Source organism: Lupinus angustifolius, unplaced genomic scaffold, assembly GCF_001865875.1.
Source record: "Lupinus angustifolius cultivar Tanjil unplaced genomic scaffold, LupAngTanjil_v1.0 Scaffold_14_3, whole genome shotgun sequence".
NCBI classification, from domain to species: domain Eukaryota; kingdom Viridiplantae; phylum Streptophyta; class Magnoliopsida; order Fabales; family Fabaceae; genus Lupinus; species Lupinus angustifolius.
The window spans coordinates 3,604-26,132 of NW_017718631.1; the positions used below are offsets into that span (position 1 = coordinate 3,604).

The 22,529-nt window shown below is 32.1% G+C and overlaps 1 protein-coding gene across 1 annotated transcript; it reads left to right on the forward strand.

Moving 5' to 3' along the window:
* Window positions 1-252: 252 nt before the first annotated feature.
* LOC109337880 (calcineurin B-like protein 7) lies at window positions 253-19,537 on the forward strand. The gene is made up of 8 exons (XM_019574959.1): window positions 253-369; window positions 15,144-15,226; window positions 15,561-15,620; window positions 15,934-16,042; window positions 16,246-16,298; window positions 18,283-18,363; window positions 18,470-18,582; window positions 19,459-19,537. The coding sequence occupies exons 1-8, from the start codon at window positions 291-293 to the stop codon at window positions 19,517-19,519; spliced, it is 639 nt and encodes a 212-aa protein (XP_019430504.1). The 5' UTR covers window positions 253-290; the 3' UTR covers window positions 19,520-19,537.
* Window positions 19,538-22,529: the final 2,992 nt, after the last annotated feature.

Consider the following 22,529-nt stretch of genomic DNA (forward strand, 5'->3'; position numbering starts at 1 on the left):
TTTTTTATTATTTTAGAATTAAACAAAAAATTAATAGATTTATCCCTCTCCCCATATTCGTGGAGGGTTCAGTAGTAGAAAGGATGTACTTCCATTGGGTAGGTACTGTAATATAAATGAAGAAAAACAGAAGATGATACACATTAATATTTCAATCTCCTCCATTTTTGCTTAGGAAAGTTTAATATATTTTTAGCAAGCATTACTCTGGATTTTGAACTAATGCATATGTTTGTTTGGTGTGCAGGCCTATATTTAACAGTGTTGTGCTTGACATTACTTCTACTGCTATGTTCTGCTTTTTCTTGAAGAAATCTAGATCAAAGATTAAGCAAGAACAACCAATCATTCTTGCTTCGGAGACATCCTGTAAGTAGAACAATCAATATTTAGCAAAGTCATTATTTTGAACTCATTAAAACCTGCTTCAAACTTTCATGGAACGTAATGTGCAGCAAAGTTAATGACTGCTCTTAGGCAAATGATTATACGTGTTTGTTAGATATTTGATATAAAGGTTGTGTTTAACACAATTGGGTGAAAAGCAAGTAGGGCTATGAAATATTGGTTGTAGGCTGAAAAGCAAGTATGTGGGAAAACTAGCATATCATAAGCTTTTAAGAGTAAATTGATGTAAAATGACTATTATTATAGATCAGATCGTATGTCCCTAATGATATCTCTTTCCCTATCCCAAGCCAATCAGAGTGTTACTTTTTGATACTTTTTATTTTTTTAAATTTTCTTTTATTCATATGTCAATATGTGATTAGCGTGAGACATAAAATGAAATACCGTTAAGGACAAATGATCCCTTTCCCACTTCAATTGGTTTATCAAGTCCGTGTTTGACACAATTCGTTGAAAAGCAGATTGGGCAGTAAATGGTTGATAAACTAACTTATTGAACTAAAAGTATTTGGCAAATAGTAAGGTTAAGAATCGGATTCATGCTATGGTGAGCCTCGTAGTGTTCACACCAATGAGGCTCTTGTGCGAAGTACGTGTTAAATATTAAAACCATTCATGACCATCTGTAACAGTTTTAAATTTTTAAGATGGTTGATTGACAAGTAGATAAAACCATTTCAGTTACTCTAAATTTTAAGTTCTTGTAGTGCAGAGTGGTATTTTGTAGTTTCCACTTTGCTAGGAAACAATAGGGAGTCATATACAATACATATATATCCTGGTTATTTGGTTCACTATGTTTTAAATTATGGTTGTGGTTGCTATGATAAGGATTGTAGTCATTGTTATGTGAATTATTTTGTAATTAAAAATTACTTTTAAATTTTGGTGTAGCCTGATGCGGCCCAAATGTGGTCCGATACGGTTGTATTGTAGCCGCATCATTGTAATTCGGTGTCACACTGCAATTGCAATGTGATGCGGTTGCGGCAATCATCACAATCACAATATTGTGGTCGCATCACGTGATGCAATCCGCAATTTAAATCATTGGTCCAGGTAATCAGTGGCTACATAGTTATGTCCAGATTCTGCTTCCATATTCCTGTTGGGTAACAGAGTTATGGAAACAATATTACGCAACTAAAATAGAGTTGAGAAAATAGGAACTGACAATATTTAACGTAGAAAAACTCTCTCAAAACAATGATGAGGGAAACAACCACGGGAAAGAATAGAAGGTTTTCACTAAGTGGAAAAATATTACACCTCTTGCTAAATATAAGGAGAGAACAATCATACACTCTCTTGATATCGGATAATACACCTCTCTCTATAAAAATATGAGAAACACTAAGAAGACACTACAAATATTTTACATCGAGAATTATGAGATTGAGAGATACTAAGACGTTTTGCTTTGAATGAAAGTTGAAAGTTATCTATTTATAGAGAAACTTTCGAGCATTGCATTTAATGCTACTCTCTAACTCCCACCAAATCCATACCTTTTGCCTACTATTATGGACTTCTCCAAAGCCATGAAAAGTGGCTTTAGACCATATTTGTGTGTCTGACTATCTCCCGCTTAAAGTCACTTTTGACGAGCTTTCAAAATCTTTCTTAACATGCGAATTCCATCTTACTCATGTTTCTGATAGGCCATACGAGGATCTACACCATATAAACTTATCAGTGTTGATTGACTTTGTCATCACATCTGCTAGATTCACTTTCACATGAATCTTATGTATATCCATACTCCCTTATCTACTTCTCTAACAAAATGATATTGGGCTCCTATGTGCTTTGTTCTTGAACGAAAGGTTGGATTTCTTGCAATGTACATGGCACTCTGACTATCACAATACACAGTAATCTTAAGTTGTTTGTGCCCGAGTTCTTCCGCTAACTCTCAGTTTAAAATTTGTTTGGGTAGATAGTATGGCTTGATAATGTCAAGTTAAGGCTATCACATTTAAATCCAAATAGCTTCCTTGCATGTTTGGGTAGCTGCCATGTATTTAGCTTCAGTAGTAGATAAAGCTACTACTGATTGTAATTTAGATAACCAGCTTACCGCTCCCACTACAAGTGTGAACACATAGCCTGTAGTAGACTTCCTTTTATCAAGATCACCTACAAAATCTGAATCAACATATCCTCTGATAGTAAACTCTGATCCTCCAAAACATGATGCAACTTTTAAGGTCCTTTTGATGTATCTTAGAATTCGCTTAACAATGTTGCATTGAACAGTACCTGGATTTGTCACACCACTCCAATTGTTTGAGCAATATCCGACCTCGTAGTATCATGACATACACAAGGCTTCCTACAATTTATGCATATGGTACTCGAGACATTTTCATCCTCTTTGCTTCATTACTATGACTCATACTTGAGGATAATTTATAGTTGATAGGAAGTGGGGTAGAGGTTGAGTTATAGTCTAGCATGTTGAAGCGTCGTAAAACTTTCTTCAAATAATTCTTTTGAGAAAGCCAAATATTCCCATCTTTTTTGTCTCGGTGAATTTGCATCCATAAAATCTTATTTGCTAGTCCCAGGTCCTTGATATTGAACTCCCTAGCCAATTGTCCCTTCAATTCTTAGACTCGATCTTTCTTGGGGCCTACCACCACCATGTCATCCACATACAACAGTAAAGTGATGAAATCATTGAAACCAAACCTCTTGTAGTACGTACAATGGTCTGAACTTAATCTGTTGTATCCAATGCTAATAAAGAAGGAATCAAATCTCTTATACCAACATCTGGCGCCTGTTTTAAACAATACAGAGATTTGGTCAACCTACAAAATAAGTTTTCTTGTTCTTGAAAGCCTTCTGGTTGGACCATATATATCTCCTCCTCAAGTTCTCCATGAAGAAAAACGGTCTTTACATCTAGTTGTTTAAGATGTAAATCAAATGCAGCAAACATAGCTAGGACTACTCTGATAGTTGTAAGTCTAACCATCAAAGAGAATATCTCATTGAAATCAATGTCTTCTCTCTGATCATATCCCTTTACCACTAGTCTTGTACGATAGTGTTTCACCTAATCATTGCCAACTCTTTTGATCTTATAGACCCATTTATTATCAATGGCTTTTTGTCCTTCTAGAAGTGTAACAAGCTCCCATATTTTATTTTTATGTAAGGCCTCCATTTCCTCATGCATTGTTGTCCTCCATTGAGAATCATCTGAACTGTTCACAACCTCCTAAAAGGTTGATTGTTCTTCTTCTTCAGTTAGAAGAATATATGCATTATGGTTTGCCATCAAATAATTTGAGTGTCATGATGGTGGTCTTCTCAGTCATTCTGATTGTCGAGATTCTATATCATTAGCCTCATTTAGTACTCGTTCCTCGTGCTCTAGTTCATCTGCATAAGAATCATCTTCTCCATATTTTTCCTCTATCTGAACTGTAGTAGTCTTTTTATCTTTTCTATCGTTTTCCTTATCACTTTACAGTTCATTTTCTACAAATATTAGATCTCTGCTTATCACAATCTTGTGGGTAGTAGGGTCCCACATGGAATTCTTCTTAACACTGTCAATATAGCCCAAGAATATACATTTTCTAGATTTTGAATCTAGTTTCTTTCTTTCTTGGGAGTTGTACATCACATACACATGATATCCAAACACATAGAGAGAATAATAACTTGTTGGCTTGTCAATCCACATCTTCATTGGTGAATTCAAATCAATTTCAATTGATGGCGATTGATTTATCACATGTCATACAATTTTGACTACTTATTCCCAGAAAGCCTTGACTAGTCCTATAGTTCTCAACACAACTCTTGTTCTTTCCATGAGAGTTCTACTCATCCGCTCTGCTATACCATTTTTTTGAGGTGTATGAGCAACCGTGAACTTCCTTTGAATACCATATTGACTAGAAAATGAGATAAATTGACATCTACATATTCTTATGCATTGTCTATCCTCAAGCACTTAATTCCTATACTAGTTTGAAGTTCCACTTGTGCTTTGAATTCCTTGAATACTGGAAACACGTAGGACTTCTTCTTTATTGGGTACACCCATAATCTCCTAGAGTAATCATCAACAAATGATACAAAGTACCTTACTTCCCATATGGATATTTCTGGTGACTCCCACACATAAGAATGAATCAAACCTAGAATGTGTTTTCTCCTCACAATTGATTCATCAAACTTCAGTCTGTGTTGCTTGTTAATCACACAAAGCTCACAATAAGTAAGTTCATCGTTTTGTATCCTGGTAAGAGATTATGTCCTGCAAGGAGTTTCAAGCCTCGTTTTGACATGTGGCCTAGTATGTGATGTCACATCATTTTTGTTCTTATGGACCGGCTATTGCAACTAATGTATCTCCCTCTTACAATGTATCTTGTAGAATCATATACAGATTAGCTACGATCTTCTCTACCTTCATCACCACAATATCACCTCTTACAACTCTCAAGATCCCACTTTCAATATGGTTCTTTGACCTAAGATCATCTAATTGCTCGGTAGACAATAGATTCTTCCTTAAATCCTTCACAAGTCATACTTTTTGAATTGTGTGAACTGTACTGTCATACATTTTCAACTTGACAGTACCAACTCCAGCAATTTCTAAGAAGACACTAAACATCTTACACCAAGTATAATGAGATTGAGAGATACTATCATACTAAGATGGTTTACTCTGAATGAAGGTTCTCTATTTATAGAGAAACCTTCCATTATTGCATTTAATACTACTGTCTAACTCCCACCAGATCCATGCATTTTGCCTATTATTATGAACTTCTTAAAAGCCAAGAAAAGTGGCTTTAGACCATACTTGTGTGGCCATTCCTCCTCCGCATAGAGCTGAACTTGGTGCTATCTTCCATCACCTTCATTATTGTGTTCCTAATAAAATTAGATCTAAACCTCATATCACTAAAGTCTATAGGAGGTGTCACAAAGGGGAAGATGAGAATAATATTTAGCCAAACAACTTTGGATTAATCTAATTTATCTTTTAATAATTTATTTGGTTTAGCTTATCTATTTTATTATGTTTGTCTTTTAAATAGTTTATTTGGATTATTTTATCTATTTTTATTATGTTTATCTTTAAATAGTTTTGTTAAGGATGCTTAAAACATATTATTGTATAGTATTGGAATATAAGAGAAAAATCAATATTTTATATTGGACTCAAGTTCATTATTATAATATGACCAATTATAAACACAAATTAGAAACATTTCATGGGCCTTGGAGTCATGAGAGTGTTAGAGCTTGTAATATTTATTCTCTAATAATATTTTGATAGTCGTACAATGCTCTTGGAGGACATAGGCACAATCGGCCAAACCATGCTAACAAATTGTCATCCCTTCTTATCTTCTCTTTATCTCTTGCACTTTATTTGATTGGTTCTGCATAATGATCACTTCACTGTACCAATAGTTGGTAACAGATTCAATGAGTAGATGACTTTTAGCTCATATATTATATTATGGTAAATGAGGGTAAAAGACGTGTTGGCTAGACAAAGGCCATCAAAGGTACTATACAAGGATAAACCAGATGAGTTGGAGAAGAAGAAGAAACATGGCAGGGATGTGGTGGGGACCACAATTATGTTGGATCCAAAACGACATAAATCCATCTATTAAGACCAAGATGGAGATAAAAATTCATGTGCTAAATCAAGCTTTGAGACATGTACTGATAATATCTCTTTTGATGTTGGAGATGATGATCTCATTTGATATGATAAGTAGAATATCCTTATTTCATGTCTGCGACATCATGGTGAAGCATGTTAATTGCTAGTGGACCCACAAAAGCACACATGCGCTAACAAACTTTGATGCTGGGTGTAACACAAACATTAGCTTTGATGCAAGGTGTAATAGAGGCATTAACAGAGATGCATGTTGTGGCATGGACTTGGATACAAGGGTGTGGCACAAGCATTAGTTGACATTGACACAAGGTGTGTGCTGTAGGTATACTTCTTATGGTGAATTATGATAGTTCTTTTGAACTTCATTGTCGGAGTAGACAATGATGGTAACAGTTGAGGCTTTCCAAGGAATATCCATGGTTTAGTTAGGCTAAGTATTGAAGAGGGAATATATTGGTGAACTATGGTATAGATGTTCCATAATATCGAAATACTTCCTAACAATATTGTGCTAGGCGGCATGTTCCACTGGATGGATATACAGGAAGCTGCACTACAAGTTTGGAGAGTTGAACTATCTATAATATCATCAAAGATGCTCGAAAAGGCTTGTGCTAAAGGGGAAGATGCTCTTATGTGAAAGATTTGTTAGAGAGTTAGGCATTGAGCAAGACAAAACCAAATATTCCCTAAGGGAGAATATTGTGTAGATTTCCTATGGAGCGAAGTATCCATTGGATGGTTCAGTTAGGCTAAGTATTGAAGAGGGAATATATTGGTGAACTATGGTATAGATGTTCTATAATATCGAAATACTTCCTAACAATATTGTGCTAGGTGGAATGTTCCATTGAATGGATATACAGGAAGCTGCACTACCAGTTTGGAGAGTTGAACTATCTATAATATCATCAAAGATGCTCGGAAAGGCTTGTGCTGAAGGGGAAGATGCTATTATGTGGAAGAGTTGTTAGAGATTTAGGCATTGAGCAAGACAAAACCAAATATTCGCTAAGGGAGGATATTGTGTAGATTTCCTATGGAGCATATTATTCATCTATTTTAGTCAAGGTTGAGATTGTTGAGGATGCTAAAAATATATTAGTTTATGATGTCTCATATTGTCTAGTAATGGAACAGAATTGAGAAACTCATGTTATATATTGAGCTGAAGTTCATTGTTCTAATATACACCAATTTGAAACATCTCTTGGACCTTGGGCCAACGAGTGCATTAGAGTTTGTAATTCTTATTCTCTAATATTGTCATGGTAGTCGTTCAAAGATCCTAGGGACAAAATTGGTCGAACTCCATTAACAAATTTTCATACATTCATCCCTTCTATTTTCTATTTATCTCTTACACTTTATTTGATTGCTTGTGGGTAATGTTTCACAATGATTGTTTCTGTTGCACCAACAAGATTATCGGGTTTATTTTATCTATTTTTTGTTTATTAAGTTTAGTTAAGTAGAGGTGATTGTACCTCTATAAGTTTTAGTTTGTGGGTGAGAAATAGGATTTGGTAGTTAGTTATTGGAGACCATATTGTAATTCTTCTCACGAACATTATTTTTTCTCTAATAATATTATATCTAAATTTTTATTCATAATTTGATTTACTCTATTAAGACATTATTCTTTCTCTAATGATATTATATCTCAATTTTCATTCATAATTTGATTTACTCTATAATACATTACTCTTTCTCTAATAATATTATATCTCAATTTTCATTCATAATTTGATTTACTCTATTAAGAGTTCTCCTACTATTTCGGGAGATCTTGATAGACTTTTAAAAACTTTTATGAGCCTGTAATGGTTCATAAGAACCCCTTAATTTAGGACCTTAACATTATGACATTCACATTGATAGAAGAATAGAGTAAGGAATACCTGGTTCCATTTGTGTTTCCCTTTATGTACTTTCTGATGGCTTTTGTTTTCACATCTCCGACTTTCCTTTATGCGTTCCTTGATGATTAGGAACTCAGTTTTCTTCCTTCTCTATACAACACTACACTTTCTTTTCTCAACCACCAGTGCTTCTATAATTCTCACTTTGTATTTCTATTCATGAGATAGCAAAGAATGGATTGAATGAGATGTTTTTCCAATGCATTAGTGCCTCTATTTATAGGAGAGTTTAGAAGGAGTTATTAGAGAAATTAACTCCTCCACTTTCACGGAAACTACCCATGAAGTGAGAGGGGAGGGAGTTAACAACATCCCCACTAGTTTGATCCATCAATTGTCAACCATTATCACATTAGGCACTTTCATTCAAACTAGTAACTTCCGAGAACATGGACCACTAATTAGAATTAATATAACAATCTCTCACTTGGTCCATGCGATGACTTGAAGATTTATGACTTTAATTGCGCACTTTAATTGAACCTTACAAATCATTATCCTTAATAGAATTGAAATGGTTGAATCATGGCGGTCACAAATTATATGAGTCAACCTCATCCCTTCCATATATTACAATCAACTCAACTCAATCAACTTTAATTTGAGTCTTCATTTACCTTTTGAAGATTCACCAAGTTATCTCATTAAAACCATACAAGTACAATCTTTAATATGGATAACTTAAACTTTAATTACGGAAATGAAACTTTCAATGAATTCAAGAATGTCATACAATGATAAGCAAACATCTATACATGTATATATACATCAGGTAATCTAACATTAACAAGGACTTATCTATAATGCCCATCCTTTCTACATGGTCAATGTAAATTTTGGGCGGCAATCCCTTAGTTAACAGATCCACTACCATTAGATTGGTACCAATATGCTCTATAGACACTTTCTTATTTTGTACTTCTTCTTTAATTGACAGGAACTTTAAATCCATATGTTTGGTACCTCTCGAATATCTGTCATTCTTAGAGAAGAATACAGCTGCAGAATTATCACAATAAAACTTCATCGACCTAACTACACTGTCTATAATGCCAAGCCCTGAAGTAAAGTTCCGCAGCCACAATGCATGATTTATGGCCTCAAAGCATGCCAGAAACTCAGCCTCCATGGTGGACATAGAAATTACAGATTGTCTACCACTTCTTTATAAAATGGCTCCTCCACCCATTAGGAAAACATACCCAAATGTAGATTTCCTTGAGTCCACACATCCTGTATAGTCTGAATCTGAATAACCGATCACCTCAAGTTGATCTGACCTTCTATATGTGAGTATGTGATCCTTAGTGCCTTGCGAATATCTGAGAACCTTCTTTGCAGCCTTCCAGTGGTCCATTCCGGGGTTACTTTGATATCGGTCTAACATTCCAACAGCAAAACTGATGTCCGACCGAGTGCATGTATGAGCATACGTTAAACTCCCAACAACTAATGCATAGGGAATTGATTCCATTTCCTTACGTTCCAAATCATTCATTGGACATTGCTTTTCACTGAATTTGTCCCCTTTCTGGATTGGAATAATTCCTACATAGCATTTTCCATTCTGAATCTCTCTAGTACCTTATTGATATATGTTTTTTGAGATAATCCTAACAATCATTATGATCTATCGTGGAATATTTTTATTCCTATCACATAGGATGCCTCACCCATATCCTTAATTTCAAAATTATTAGAGAGAAACTTCTTTACATCATGTAACAATCCTTTATCATTTGTAGCAAGCAGAATGTCATCAGCATATAAGACTAACAATATAAACTTACTCCCACTAACTTTCATGTAGATACATTAGTCAACAGTGTTTTCCATAAACCCATATGATGTAATGGTATCATTAAACTTTATATACCATTGTCTAGAAACTTGTTTAAGTCCGTATATTAACTTATTTAATTTACACACTAAATTTTATTTTTTTTGTGGTCACGAACCCTTCGGGTTGGTTCATATAAACTTTCTCGTTTAAGTCACCATTCAAAAACGCGATCTGTACGTCCATTTGGTGAAGCTCTAAGTCATAATGAGCCACCAAAGCCATAATAATTCTTAAAGAATCTTTCTTAGATACTGGAGAGAAAGTTTCTTTGTAATCAATGCCCTCCTTTTAAGTAAAACATTTGACGACAAGTCTAGCCTTATATCTTTCAGTGTTGTCTTTCAAGTCACGCTTGGAGACAAGTTTCTTTGCAATCAATGCCCTCCTTTTAAGTGAAAGACCCATTTACATCCAACTCGTTTTGAACCCTTAGGAAACTCAACTAGATCCCAAACTTTATTATCGTCCATTGATTTCAACTCTTCTTTTATAACATTGAGCCACTTTTCAGAATTGTCACTTTCCATGGCTTGTATGAACGAGAGTGGATCCTTATCAATGCTCAAGTCATATTCATGTTCAAGTGAATATACAATATAATCATCAGAAATAGTTGGTCTTCTTTGCCTTTTTGACCTTCTTAATTATTTCTTGCGGTTCTTCCATCACTTTATCATTAATGACTTCATTAATCGACTCATTAACTATTTGTTCATCCCATGGCTTTTGGATATTATCTTGTTGTCTCTGTGTGTTATTTGACGGTAATATAACTAGACGAACAACAACATCAGGAGACGTCATCAGTGAAGAAGATTCATCAGAAGTCTCTATAATATCCACCTTTCTTGATTTATCACTCACACTGGTTTGACCATTCTCAATGAACCTAGCATTTCCAGACTCAACTATTCTCGTACTATGGTTAGGACAATAGAATCTATACCCCTTTGACTTTTTCGGATAGCCGATAAAGAAACCATTAATGGTTCTTGCATCAAGCTTCTTTTCATGTAGGTGGTATACTTTTACATCTGCTGGATAACCTCAACATGGAGATGTATCAAACTAGGTTTCCTACCAGTCCATAACTCATAGGAAGTTTTAGGAACTCCCTTACTAGGAACCCTATTTAGCAGATACACATCAATCCTTAATGCGTACATCTACAACGATAAAGTTACATCACAATGACTCAACATTGACCTAACCATTCCCATTAGAGTACGATTCTGTCTTTCAGCCACACCATTTTGTTGCGGTGTGTAAGGCATAATGTATTAAGCACATATGCCTCGACTTTCGAGAAACTTTGCAAATGGTCCCAGATATTGTCCATTCTCATTATATTTGCCATAATATTCACCACCTCTAAGTTGCCTTTCAACATCATCAATGAAAATCTTTAGGACGTCCAATGATTGAGATTTTTCATGCAACAAATATAGGTAGCAATAACGTGAGTAATCGTCTATAAAAGTGATGAAATACTTTTCACCACCCCAAGATGAAATATCAATAGGACCACAAATATTTGTGTGTATCAATTCAAGAAGTTTGCTACTTCTTGTGGCTGAATTCTTTGATATGTGTCTAGTTTGTTTTCCTTTAATACAATCTAAAAAAACATCCCAATCGCCAAAATTCAAAAGAGGTAAAATATCACTTTTTGTTAACCTCATTGTCCTTTGTTTGGATATATGACCTAATCTTTTAAGCCACAAGTAAGCAGAATTTTTATCAAAATATTTAAGCTTGCCACCAACATCATGTTCAACATTAAATAAATATTCCTTAAATTTAAAATCAAGATTGAAGCGATATAAACCATTCATTAATGTACCAGAACCGAAGTAGTACGAATGTTTACATAATTTAAAACCAGAATGCTCAATCTTAAAATTAAAACCTATACAATCCAGCCTAGCAACATAAACCAAGTTCCTGGAACATTCAGGAACATAAAGACATTTTTCTAGATCTAAATAGTTTCCACCATCTAGGATCAATATGTATATCCCAATTCCATGAACTTGTGTCTTCATTATGTTCCCCATGTAAAGAAACTTCTTAGTTTCATGGGTTCGGATTAAAAGGAATCCCTTTCTTTTCGAACCACTTCTTCATTTTAGGATAATCCTTCTTATAGTGCTCATTCTTCTTACAAAATAAGTATTTCATTTCTTTATGGATTTTTCCTTATTTAATGGGGATCTTTTTCCTTCCCCTTTCCTTTGTTCCTATTGCTTGGCTTGAATTTGCTAGTGCTACCTGGCTCCTGACTGGACAAGTGAATGAAGTCATTCTTAATTTTCTTTAACTTCCCCTCCTCTTGAACGAGCATGACCTTTACTTCCTAAAAATTCCATTTCTCCTTTATGGTGTTATAGTTCACCTGAAATTGATCAAACTCAATAGGAAGGGCGTTAATGATGAATTGTGCCAAGAATGCATCTATCACCTCCATCCCCATGCCTTTCATTTTCGCAGCTAGATTTGCCATACTAGTTACATGATCATGAATGGGCTGCGACTAGTCAAACTTCTTGGTTGTCAGCTCTATCATGAGATTTCCCACCACAGACTTATAAGTAATGTCTGATTGGGAGTACTCCTTGATCATTCTCATAAATTTCCTTGTATTATTCGTCTTAGGCATAGACAGTTTGACATTGTCAAAGATTGACATTTTCATCAAGCTAAGACTCAACCTGTTTGACCACTCCCAAGTCTCTTATAGAGTCTTGTCTGCCTCCGAGCTGGTCTCAGTTATGGTTGGTATATTATCCATAATGATGGTCAAGTCCAACTCTATAACACCCAGTGCAAACTGGATCTGTTCGGATCAATCAACATAGTTCACTCTGTTGAACTTGACACATTTGTTGCCTAAGGCGAATGCATTGAATGAAGCTGAAATAAGACAAGCTCACACTTTAATGCTTTGAATAAACTTTATGGATTCAAACAAGCTTTTATTCATGCACTTAATTTATCTTTGGATAAAATTTAAATGCATTAAATTTTTATTAATAATGCTTAATATTATACTTTAATAGATAATTAATCATATTTTTTAAACGTGTGTGTTATCTTTGGATAAACGAACACAAAAAAGTATGTTTAAAACTTTAATATCATTAAATACATGCATTGATCCACCTTTGGGTGATCAAAATATGCATTATAATTAATAAACAAATCCAATTAATTATCCTTGCAATATCATAATCTTAATTACATGCAATGATCCACATTTGAGTGATCAAAATATGCATCATAATTAATAAATAAACATAATTTATTTTCCTTATGACATCATAATTTTAACTATAATTGATGTCAATTAAATCATTATCAGCAATTTGATACATCTAATATTCATGTTAGAGGAGTATTGAATTTAGCATTCTTACAAAAGTAGCATCACCCCAAACAAATAACATGAATACTATATTGAAATATGTTATTTTCATTCTTAAAAGATTGATAAGAGAAAATAATGTTGTACTGTTACTTTGGAAGTCCCAATATAAAATTTAATAGTAAACATGTTTCCAATTCAGTCATAAAATTAAAAAATGATTCTCAAATCATTTTACACACAAAGTATGTGTACCATGGATGCATGTTTATTCATGTATACATTATTCATTTCTAGAAATACAAGGAATGTTATAATGTTCATAACCTGGTGTTCTGATACCAATTGTTAGACTTTTAAATACTTTTATGAGCCTTAGGACCTTAACATTATGACATTCACATGTGATAGAAGAATAGAATAAGGAATATCTAGTTCCACTTGTATTTCCCTTTATGTATTTTTTGGTTGCTTTTGTTCTCACCTCTTCGACTTTCTTTTATGTGTTTCTTGATGATTAGGAATTCAGTTTCCTTCTTTCTCTATACGACACTACACTTTCTTTTCTCAACCACCAGTACTTCTATAATTTTCACTTTGTATTTCTATTCATGAAATAGCAAATAATGGATTGAATGAGATGCTTTTCCAATGTATGAGTGCCTTTATTTATAGGAGAGTTTAGGAGAAGTTATTGGAAAAGTAACTCCTCCACTTTCATGGAAACTACCCATGAAATGAGAGGGGAGGGAGTTAACAACACCTCCACTAATTTGATCCATCAATTGCCAACCATCATCACATTATCTATTTTCATTCAAACTAGTAACTTCAAAGAACATGAACTATTAATTAGAATTAATCTAACACATCTTTCTTATTTTCGGGCATCAGTTTCATCGCTCAATATTGTCATACATTCTGATACCCTAAGAAGTAGTTGCATAGTGTTCATTGTATATGTCTTTATTCATCCAATAGGCTACCTCTACAAGCAGATTGTAATTGTCAGTAACTAAACTCTAGCTGTAATTGAAATTAACAACTTTTCCCACCAATTCTAGGATCGTATATATTGGTTGCTCAAGGAAGAAACTAACTAGTTTTATCTCATTCTTCATTTGTCTTGTAATTGTTTTCCACTGATAATACACAAGTCACAGAATTTCCATTGATAGAGTTTCGTGCAATTTAATTGAATTTCTTTGAATTATATCATGAATTGCTAGAAGTTACATATCACATTATTTAGCCAATTAGTTCATGATGCTAAAGTGACTAAAATATCCAAGGTTGTCCTACTCGACCTAATTAGACACCACATGCTAACTTGGTCTTTACAAATTAACATGCTATTAGCATTGCAATCCACTTTGTTACCTCATTATTTAGACATGATTCCGTGTTAGTTCTTAAATTTTCTTATTTTTACAAGTTGCCACTACATGCCTTCTCATTCCAAGCTGCTAGGTCATAGATCATATACACATAGAGTATATAAATGGAAAGTATCAAAAAATTCGATATGATAAGCAATAGATATCGGGACAGCAACCACCTGAAGTATCAGTGTTACATAAGATAGGATGTGCAATGAGTTCTGCATAGTGTTTTATATGAGTGGCAATTGTAGGGTTACACCAGTGTTTTAAATTGTGGTTATGGTGGCTATTGAAATCAAGATTGTGATTACCGCGATTGTGCTCATTGTAATGTGAATTATTATATGATTAAAGAAATATTTTTAAATCTAATGCATCCCAAATACGGTCTGATGCGGTTGCGCTATGACATGATGCGGCCGCATCATTGTGATTTGTGTCACAAAGCAATTATGATCTGATGCGGTTGCGGCGGTCATTAGAATACATATATGATTTTTCCTGTACTCTTAATTTCTAAAACTGAATGTTCTTAACCATTTGACAGTCACAGAGAATGAGGTTGAAGCCTTGCTTCACTTGTTTAAGAAACTAAGCAGCGCAATTACTGATGATGGCCTTATTCAGAAGGTATTTCCATTTTAGTAGTAGTACTAGGATTTCATTTTTCTTAATCAAGTAAACAAGCTGATATTACCATTCATTCACATTACAGGAGCTATTTATATTATTGATAATCATAAAAAACTACTAGTATCCTGATAGAATTTAAGAGGCTATTTGCAAGTTAAGTTTTGGAGGGGAAGAAAGGGAAATAGAAGGTTTGAAAGTCATGAAATACACTTGTGAGATAACTTTAAAGTCTTCTATTTCCCTTTCTTCCCCTCCAAAATTTAACTCGCAAACATACCCTAAACTATTTATTTGCAATAAGTGCTTAATTTTTTAGAACATTTATCTGCAGGTGGAGTTCCGGCTTGCACTTCTTAGAGATAGTAACAAGCCAAATTTATTTGCAGACAGGGTGCGTCGTCAAGTGCTAAAATTATTATTCTCCTCTCAAATTAGTAATGCATAAAAAGATCTACATGATCACCAAATGTCTGAAAAGCTAATTGTTAAAGAAAGTAACCCATGTTGTGATGCTGGGCACTTTAAATGATGACATGATTCCACAAGTTGACAAAAAATCATGAAAAACGACATATTACTATGTGAATTTCTATGATTATTTCTTTCCAAACGAAAAAAAATCATGTTAAACGGCATGTTACTATGTGATGCTGGGCACTTTTAATATGCATGATGATGTTGCATATTTTCACATCTAAATGCAGGTATTTGATATGTTTGATATTAAGCATAATGGAGCAATTGACTTTGGGGGATTCGTTCGCTCTATGAGTATCTTTCATCCAAATGCACCTGAAGAAAAGAAAATTGAATGTATGATCTTATTGTGTTTATAAGGGTTTAGTATATTTATAACCTAGTATTTATGTATTATTAGTGTAATTAAACAATTATTACACTATCACCACATATATTCATCTATAAGGACTTGACTGTGTCAGCATAAAAAAATTGTTACTATGTCTTCTACCAATTACATTGATAAGGACTTGACTGTGCCATATATTTCATTACAGTTGCATTTAAATTGTTTGACGTTCGGCAATCTGGATACATTGAACATAAAGAGGTGAGTGCCCACTAAGCTTTCCATTATTCTTCAAGTTTGCTTTAGGTTTGTAGGAATTGCAGTTTGACACTGTGAGTACCCTATGTGCTTTCCACTTTCGTTATATATATATATATATATATATATATATATAGGGAATCACCTAACTTTATGTCAACCTATAGATTAAGCTAGTCTAGTTGATCACAAAATGTAGATAGAGAAGAAAGCAAGAAAGTTTTAAGAAACGGAAGACTTAGGACTATAAAATACACTTATGTTTTTACGCTTTGTTTGAGAGTCAGGAGGAAAAGGAAAGGAGAGGGATCAAAGGGTTAGGATGGGGTAAGAAGGGAAGGGAAAATGAAGGAAATTCCCTTCCTTATTTGAGAGTATGAAATTTAGATGAATGAGAGTAAACTAATGATAATGTAAGAATAATTTTTTATTATTCCTTAAAAATGTAATTAATAATGTGAAATGGGTAATAATATATAATTATATATTATTACTAAACATATTTAACTAATTTAATATTTTATCTCAAAAAAACTCCAAATTGGGAAAATTTAAAAAATAGACACATGGAGTTTTTCTCAAACCCTCCAAAAGCTTCATTCTCTCCTTGATCCAACTCCCAAGTAAGGAGAATTCTTTTCGAAGTCATACATTCTCTTCCTCTCCAAAACCTCACTCCCAAACTAGGTCTTAACTTTTTTTTTCAATAAAAAAATTCTAATTCCCAAACTAATTTATAATAACCACCCAAACAAGTAAATTATAAGCAAAATTCCTTTTCATTTTGTCATATACCACAAAATTACTTCAAAGATGTCAAAATTATCTAAACCAAGGGACTAGCAATCCCAACATCTTTTCTATTAGAGTAGCTAAATATTTTGTTATTTTACAAATGTATTTTAATGCTCTCATACATTTTTTTCTCTCTTTGACTAGTTTCAAAAATTGATAGCATGACATTTTAGGAAAATGATTACTTACACCTACTCTTTTTTTATACTCAACTCTACCTGACTCTTGGGACATGATACATAGTTAATGACTATAAACTATAAAATAGTTCTAAAAGGTGTGGTGGAAAAACCCAAGAAGTGATGTGAGGAACAGAGGCATTGGTTGAATAAAGAAAGGAGAAGGGCCAAAAGTATAAAACACACCTAAATTTAAAAGAAACGGAGTTATTAGTCGAATAAAAAACAGGACAAAAATATCAAAGTTCTTAATAAAATAAAAATATTCTTACTTAATTTTCAACTATAATATTCTTATTTCTTGAGTTTTGTTCTTAAACAAAAATACTTTTTAATAAATAAGAACAATTCTTAGTGAGAAAAAATGATTTTTATATCTAGGTTCTTTATTTATTTTATACATTTTACTTATCTTTTAATTCACTAATATTATAATTTTTATAATATTTTAAATTATATTTAATATATTTTAATTAATGCACTATTTTATTTTATTTATTTGTGTCTACTTGTTTTATTTTCATAATTTACAACAAAAATTTATATTTTTAGTTATAATTTATTTAAAGTAAATTATAACGATTTTTAATTTATTAATAAATCAATAAGTATTTATTTTTAATAACTTATTATATTATTGTATAATATAAAAGTGTGAGGTAGGTTGTGAGACTCAAATAAGAATAAAAATAATATTTGTTATTATGAGGATGTTATTATTATTTTATGATAATTTGAAATAAATTATAAAATAATGTGTGAGACTCAAATAAAAATCCAGAGTTTGTTTGCAGGTAGAGATAGTCTAAATTTAAATGATTTATTTCTACCACTGTCTGAACATATTTTGATGGATTCAGTTGTCACATGTACATGGACACTTGCAATTTCGTATATTATTCTGAATGATTCTTTCTCTGGATCACTTTTTCTTAATCTTTTTCTTTGCCTCCTCAATACTTGAATTGAATAATATCACAAAATTTGTTTCTTGCATAATGGTGTACTTGAAGTTAAAGGAGATGGTTTTGGCTACTCTGATTGAATCAGATGTAATAGTTCCAGATGATGTTGCTGAATCAATTGTAGACAAGGTTCTTATTTCTTAATCATGCAACCATACATTTGTCTTTCTATTTCTCTAGTTTCCTATTTTGAATTTGACATATTTTCTTGGGTTAATTTATTTATTTATTTTAGACAATCAAGGAGGCTGACACAGATGGAGATGGGAAGATTGATAAAGAAGAGTGGAAACAGTATGTTGCAAAAAATCCTTCTCTTCTGAAGATCATGACTCTACCATATCTAAAGTGGGTCTCTCTTCTAATCAATGAAACTTTACGTATTTGTCTCATCTAAACCTTTTTTAATATCATTCAGTGTTTTTAGACTATGATTATAGATTTATTATGTTTATCCTAGTTGTGAAAAATTGTGACCTAGGTGGCCAAAACCTATGAAGCATGGATGTCGATACGTATCTCGGACACGATACGTATCTGATACGTCGACCCACATTTTTCAAAAAATATAGGATACGATATGTTCAAGGATACGTGTATAAAATAATAAAAAATGATAAAATTATAAGTGTAAATCAAAATATTCAAAGTAAAATATATAATGGAAATTGAAAATCATTGTCCTCCAAAGTTCCAAGTACCAAAACTTGAAAATATAGTAGAATAATTCATAAAATTGTTTATTATCTAGCCCTAGAAACAGAAATAGTATCAATTTCATCTCCTCCTTAAAGACGATGTTGCGGATCAGAGAGTCGGTATGGTAGACCGGCTATCGAAGGGTCAACGTAGTGTGACAGTATGTTGATATGAGTCTTTGTGTCCTTTAAATAAGTTGGTGTTTATTGAAAACAAATCTATCTTATTCTATTTTATTGAAAACAAATCAATATTATCCTATATTTTATTGAAAACGAATCTGATATGTGTCTTGATATTTATTTATTTATTTTATTTTTTTAATTTTTTTAATTTTTAGATACTCTTCAGATACGTATCCTCCACGAATCCGTGCTTCATAACTATGTTCACTAGATATCATTGTGGTGACTTTTAAAACCAAATATTATAGCAGCAATTATAATTTATAGTGCAATTCAAAGAACCGGTACAATTCTATTCCTCCTATTTATATAATCTAACTTAAATAATTCTGTTTGTCAGGGAGATAACTCTGGCATTTCCCAGCTTTATTTTGGACTCTGAGGTGGAAGACTACAAATAGTAATCTATCAATGCATCACATGGATTGTGGAATAGAATTACATGAAAATTATAGGTTGCAGACCTAACAAGTGGCAGTGTGGCACCATGTTGCACATTTGTTGCATCAGAAATAAGCCTTTGCAGTTTGATGAAAGGAGATGAAAGGAGGTTATGTGTGTTTGAGCGTGTGTATAGAGTATTATTCTGAATAAAATGGCGTTTGCAGTTTGCACTGTGTGACTGATATTGTGCTTCAATAACTATCTTAACAAAGAAAACAAAGTGTTCTAGTATAAGAGGCTCCACTTGTCTAGCGACACATGCTTATCCTATCAAGCAAAGAGCTATTTTCCCGTCTTTGTACCAATCAAGTCCACATTACAATGCAAACAATCTTATTGTTGGGTGAGAGGATTCAGATTCTCCCATGATCCATCAGCATAAAAAGTAATATATATGTTGGAAAATTGAAGCTTTAGAAATATGTAAGTATTCTTTTTCACCAAACTAAAATTAATGATTAGTAGTTCCTAGGTTGAGTAGGGTTAGGTTTGAATCTTTTCCTGTGTTCCTTGTTTCATATGTTGTTGGATTTTTCTCATCCTTTTTTGATAAGAAATTAATCATTTTTGTGGTATGTGGTTACACTTTTCAACAAGTGTCACTCATAAGAATCGAATTCTTGATCTTTTGGTTTTATTTTTAAATATTAAGTATCTACTTAATTTTAAAAATATATAATAAAAAAAATTAATAGAGAGAAGATAAAACAAGGGTGTCAAATCTTTGGTAAAAAGATTTAGTGGGTGTGGTGACAGGAATTTTGGAAAACACGGTTACACAACTTAAGAGAAGGAGAAATGAGATATCAATCTCTTGCAAATAAATGGTTTGGCACTGGTGCAACATTTTTCGAACAAAATGCAAAAACAACACTGATTTTAGAATGTGTTGATGATTAAATTAGAATCTAAGTTTGAGAATCGATTATAATCGATGAGTATATTATTAGTGTTCACCCATATTTGAATGACACCCTCACTAATTTTATGAATTAATTTATATTATATACTTATTTGTTTATATCTTTTAATTATTTATTTATTTACGGACCATAAATAATTTTTTTTGTTCGACAAGAGTTTATTTGTTCTTATATATCCTGAGCACAATAGTAAATGTAGAGTATAAAGTTCTCGATAGAAAATTGGTAATTGTTTGGATATATTTTAAAATTTTAAAGTATAAAAGTGGTATATCACAACCATCCAAATGATAACTTGAGAAAAAAAGTAAATGGTGATCACCATTTTATCCTTAATGTAATTAGTAATTATTTATTTATTTATTTATAAGAAAGAATTTTAGAAAAAAGAGAGTGATATATCAGGATCATTTAAAAGATGATTTAGAGAAAAGAAGTGAATCATGATGACTTTTCCTCTATCATTTATTAATTGGGAGGACATCCTTTTACTCCAAAAGTAGGTTTAGAAAACTTACTTTATATCTTAACCATCAATTCTAGGAAAATATAATGATTTGAATGAGTTAGTAGATCTTAACAATCAATAAGATTTCCCTAAATTGATGGCTAAGATGTGGAGTAAGTTTTATGTACTTACCCTTAGAGTAAGTGAATTATCTCTCTTATTATTTATATATTTTTTATGAAATTGAATTTTAGAGAATAAAAATCATGTGTCACAATCTCAAAGGATGATCTAAATAAAAGAGGTGAATCATCATAACATTTTCTCCACCTTTATTTCAATATTCCAAAAACAATTATTATTTAAATTGAGATTTGTTGACCAATTAAAATACTTTTTATTTTATTTTAATCGAAGAATGTAATAAAAACTCATTAAACATATAAAGAAAGGAATGTAAATAATAATAAAAAAAGAATTTGCACATAAATTCATAAGTTGTTGGTATTGTCAAAGAATGTAATATATATATACATATTATCAGTGTAAATATTTATATACAGTTAATATATCATCATCCATTTATTTATATTATTTATTTTAAAAAGTAAATTATCATAAAACATAAATGATAAATGATGCAATAATATTGCTTATATTTTTTTTCTTTCTCATTGTCAAAAGTCAAAACCATTAGATTGTGAATATGCATACAACAATCATTGTGAGGCAAACTTTCAATACCTTGGAAGTTGTAATGTCTAATGTTACTATTTTGATTATTAAACCGATCATGATATTGATATAGTGTTATAGTAGTTCAACCAATAATTCAATAATTAAATATGAAATTATATATACATATATATATATATATATATATATATAATATTTAGTAAACAAATATTAATTAAGTCACTTTAATAAAAAAAAATTAATTTTAAATAAAAACTAACTTGTGTGATTGTTACATTTCAATTGAAAATCAATCGGCATGATCAATTTTGATCAGTATAATTACAGGAATAGTACAATTATTGTACCATATTGGTAGAGGTATAAGCAGTTCCAATTTAAACCGCGAAACCGATGGAACTGAACCGAACCAAACCGCAAAATATGGTTCGGTTCAGTTTCACGGTTCGGTGCGGTTATTTTTTTAAGGAACCGTTTATGTTTGGTTCGGTTTATAATTTTAGAAATTTAGGAACCGTTGGAACCGAACCACATATTAAAGAAATATATACTAGAGATTAGGGAATAATGTTTTATTATTGTTTAAATTTTCAACCAATTTTCTAGCTTAAATTATCAACTTTTGTTGAATTGTAGTGTTATATATGTTACTAAATTGTTATTAAGTTAGTATTAAATATGTTATTAGTTACTAAATTGTTTCCTAGTGTATTATTTGGAAAATATTTTTCAACTTTTGGGACATTGAGTTTGAAACTAACATATATCATATCTTATTATACATGTATTGTTACATGTGTTACTAATTATGAAATGTAAGGTTATAAATGTAAATATTATATATTTTACTAATTAATATATATGTTACTACTCATGAATTGTATTGTTATATATGATTAT

Coding starts and splice junctions, on each gene's coding strand:
- LOC109337880 (XM_019574959.1), top strand. CDS start 291: ATGTTCTGCTTTTTCTTGAAGAAATCTAGATCAAAGATTAAGCAAGAA. Junction 370..15,143: donor TCTTGCTTCGGAGACATCCT/GTAAGTAGAACA, acceptor ACCATTTGACAG/TCACAGAGAATGAGGTTGAA. Junction 16,299..18,282: donor GATACATTGAACATAAAGAG/GTGAGTGCCCAC, acceptor GTGTACTTGAAG/TTAAAGGAGATGGTTTTGGC.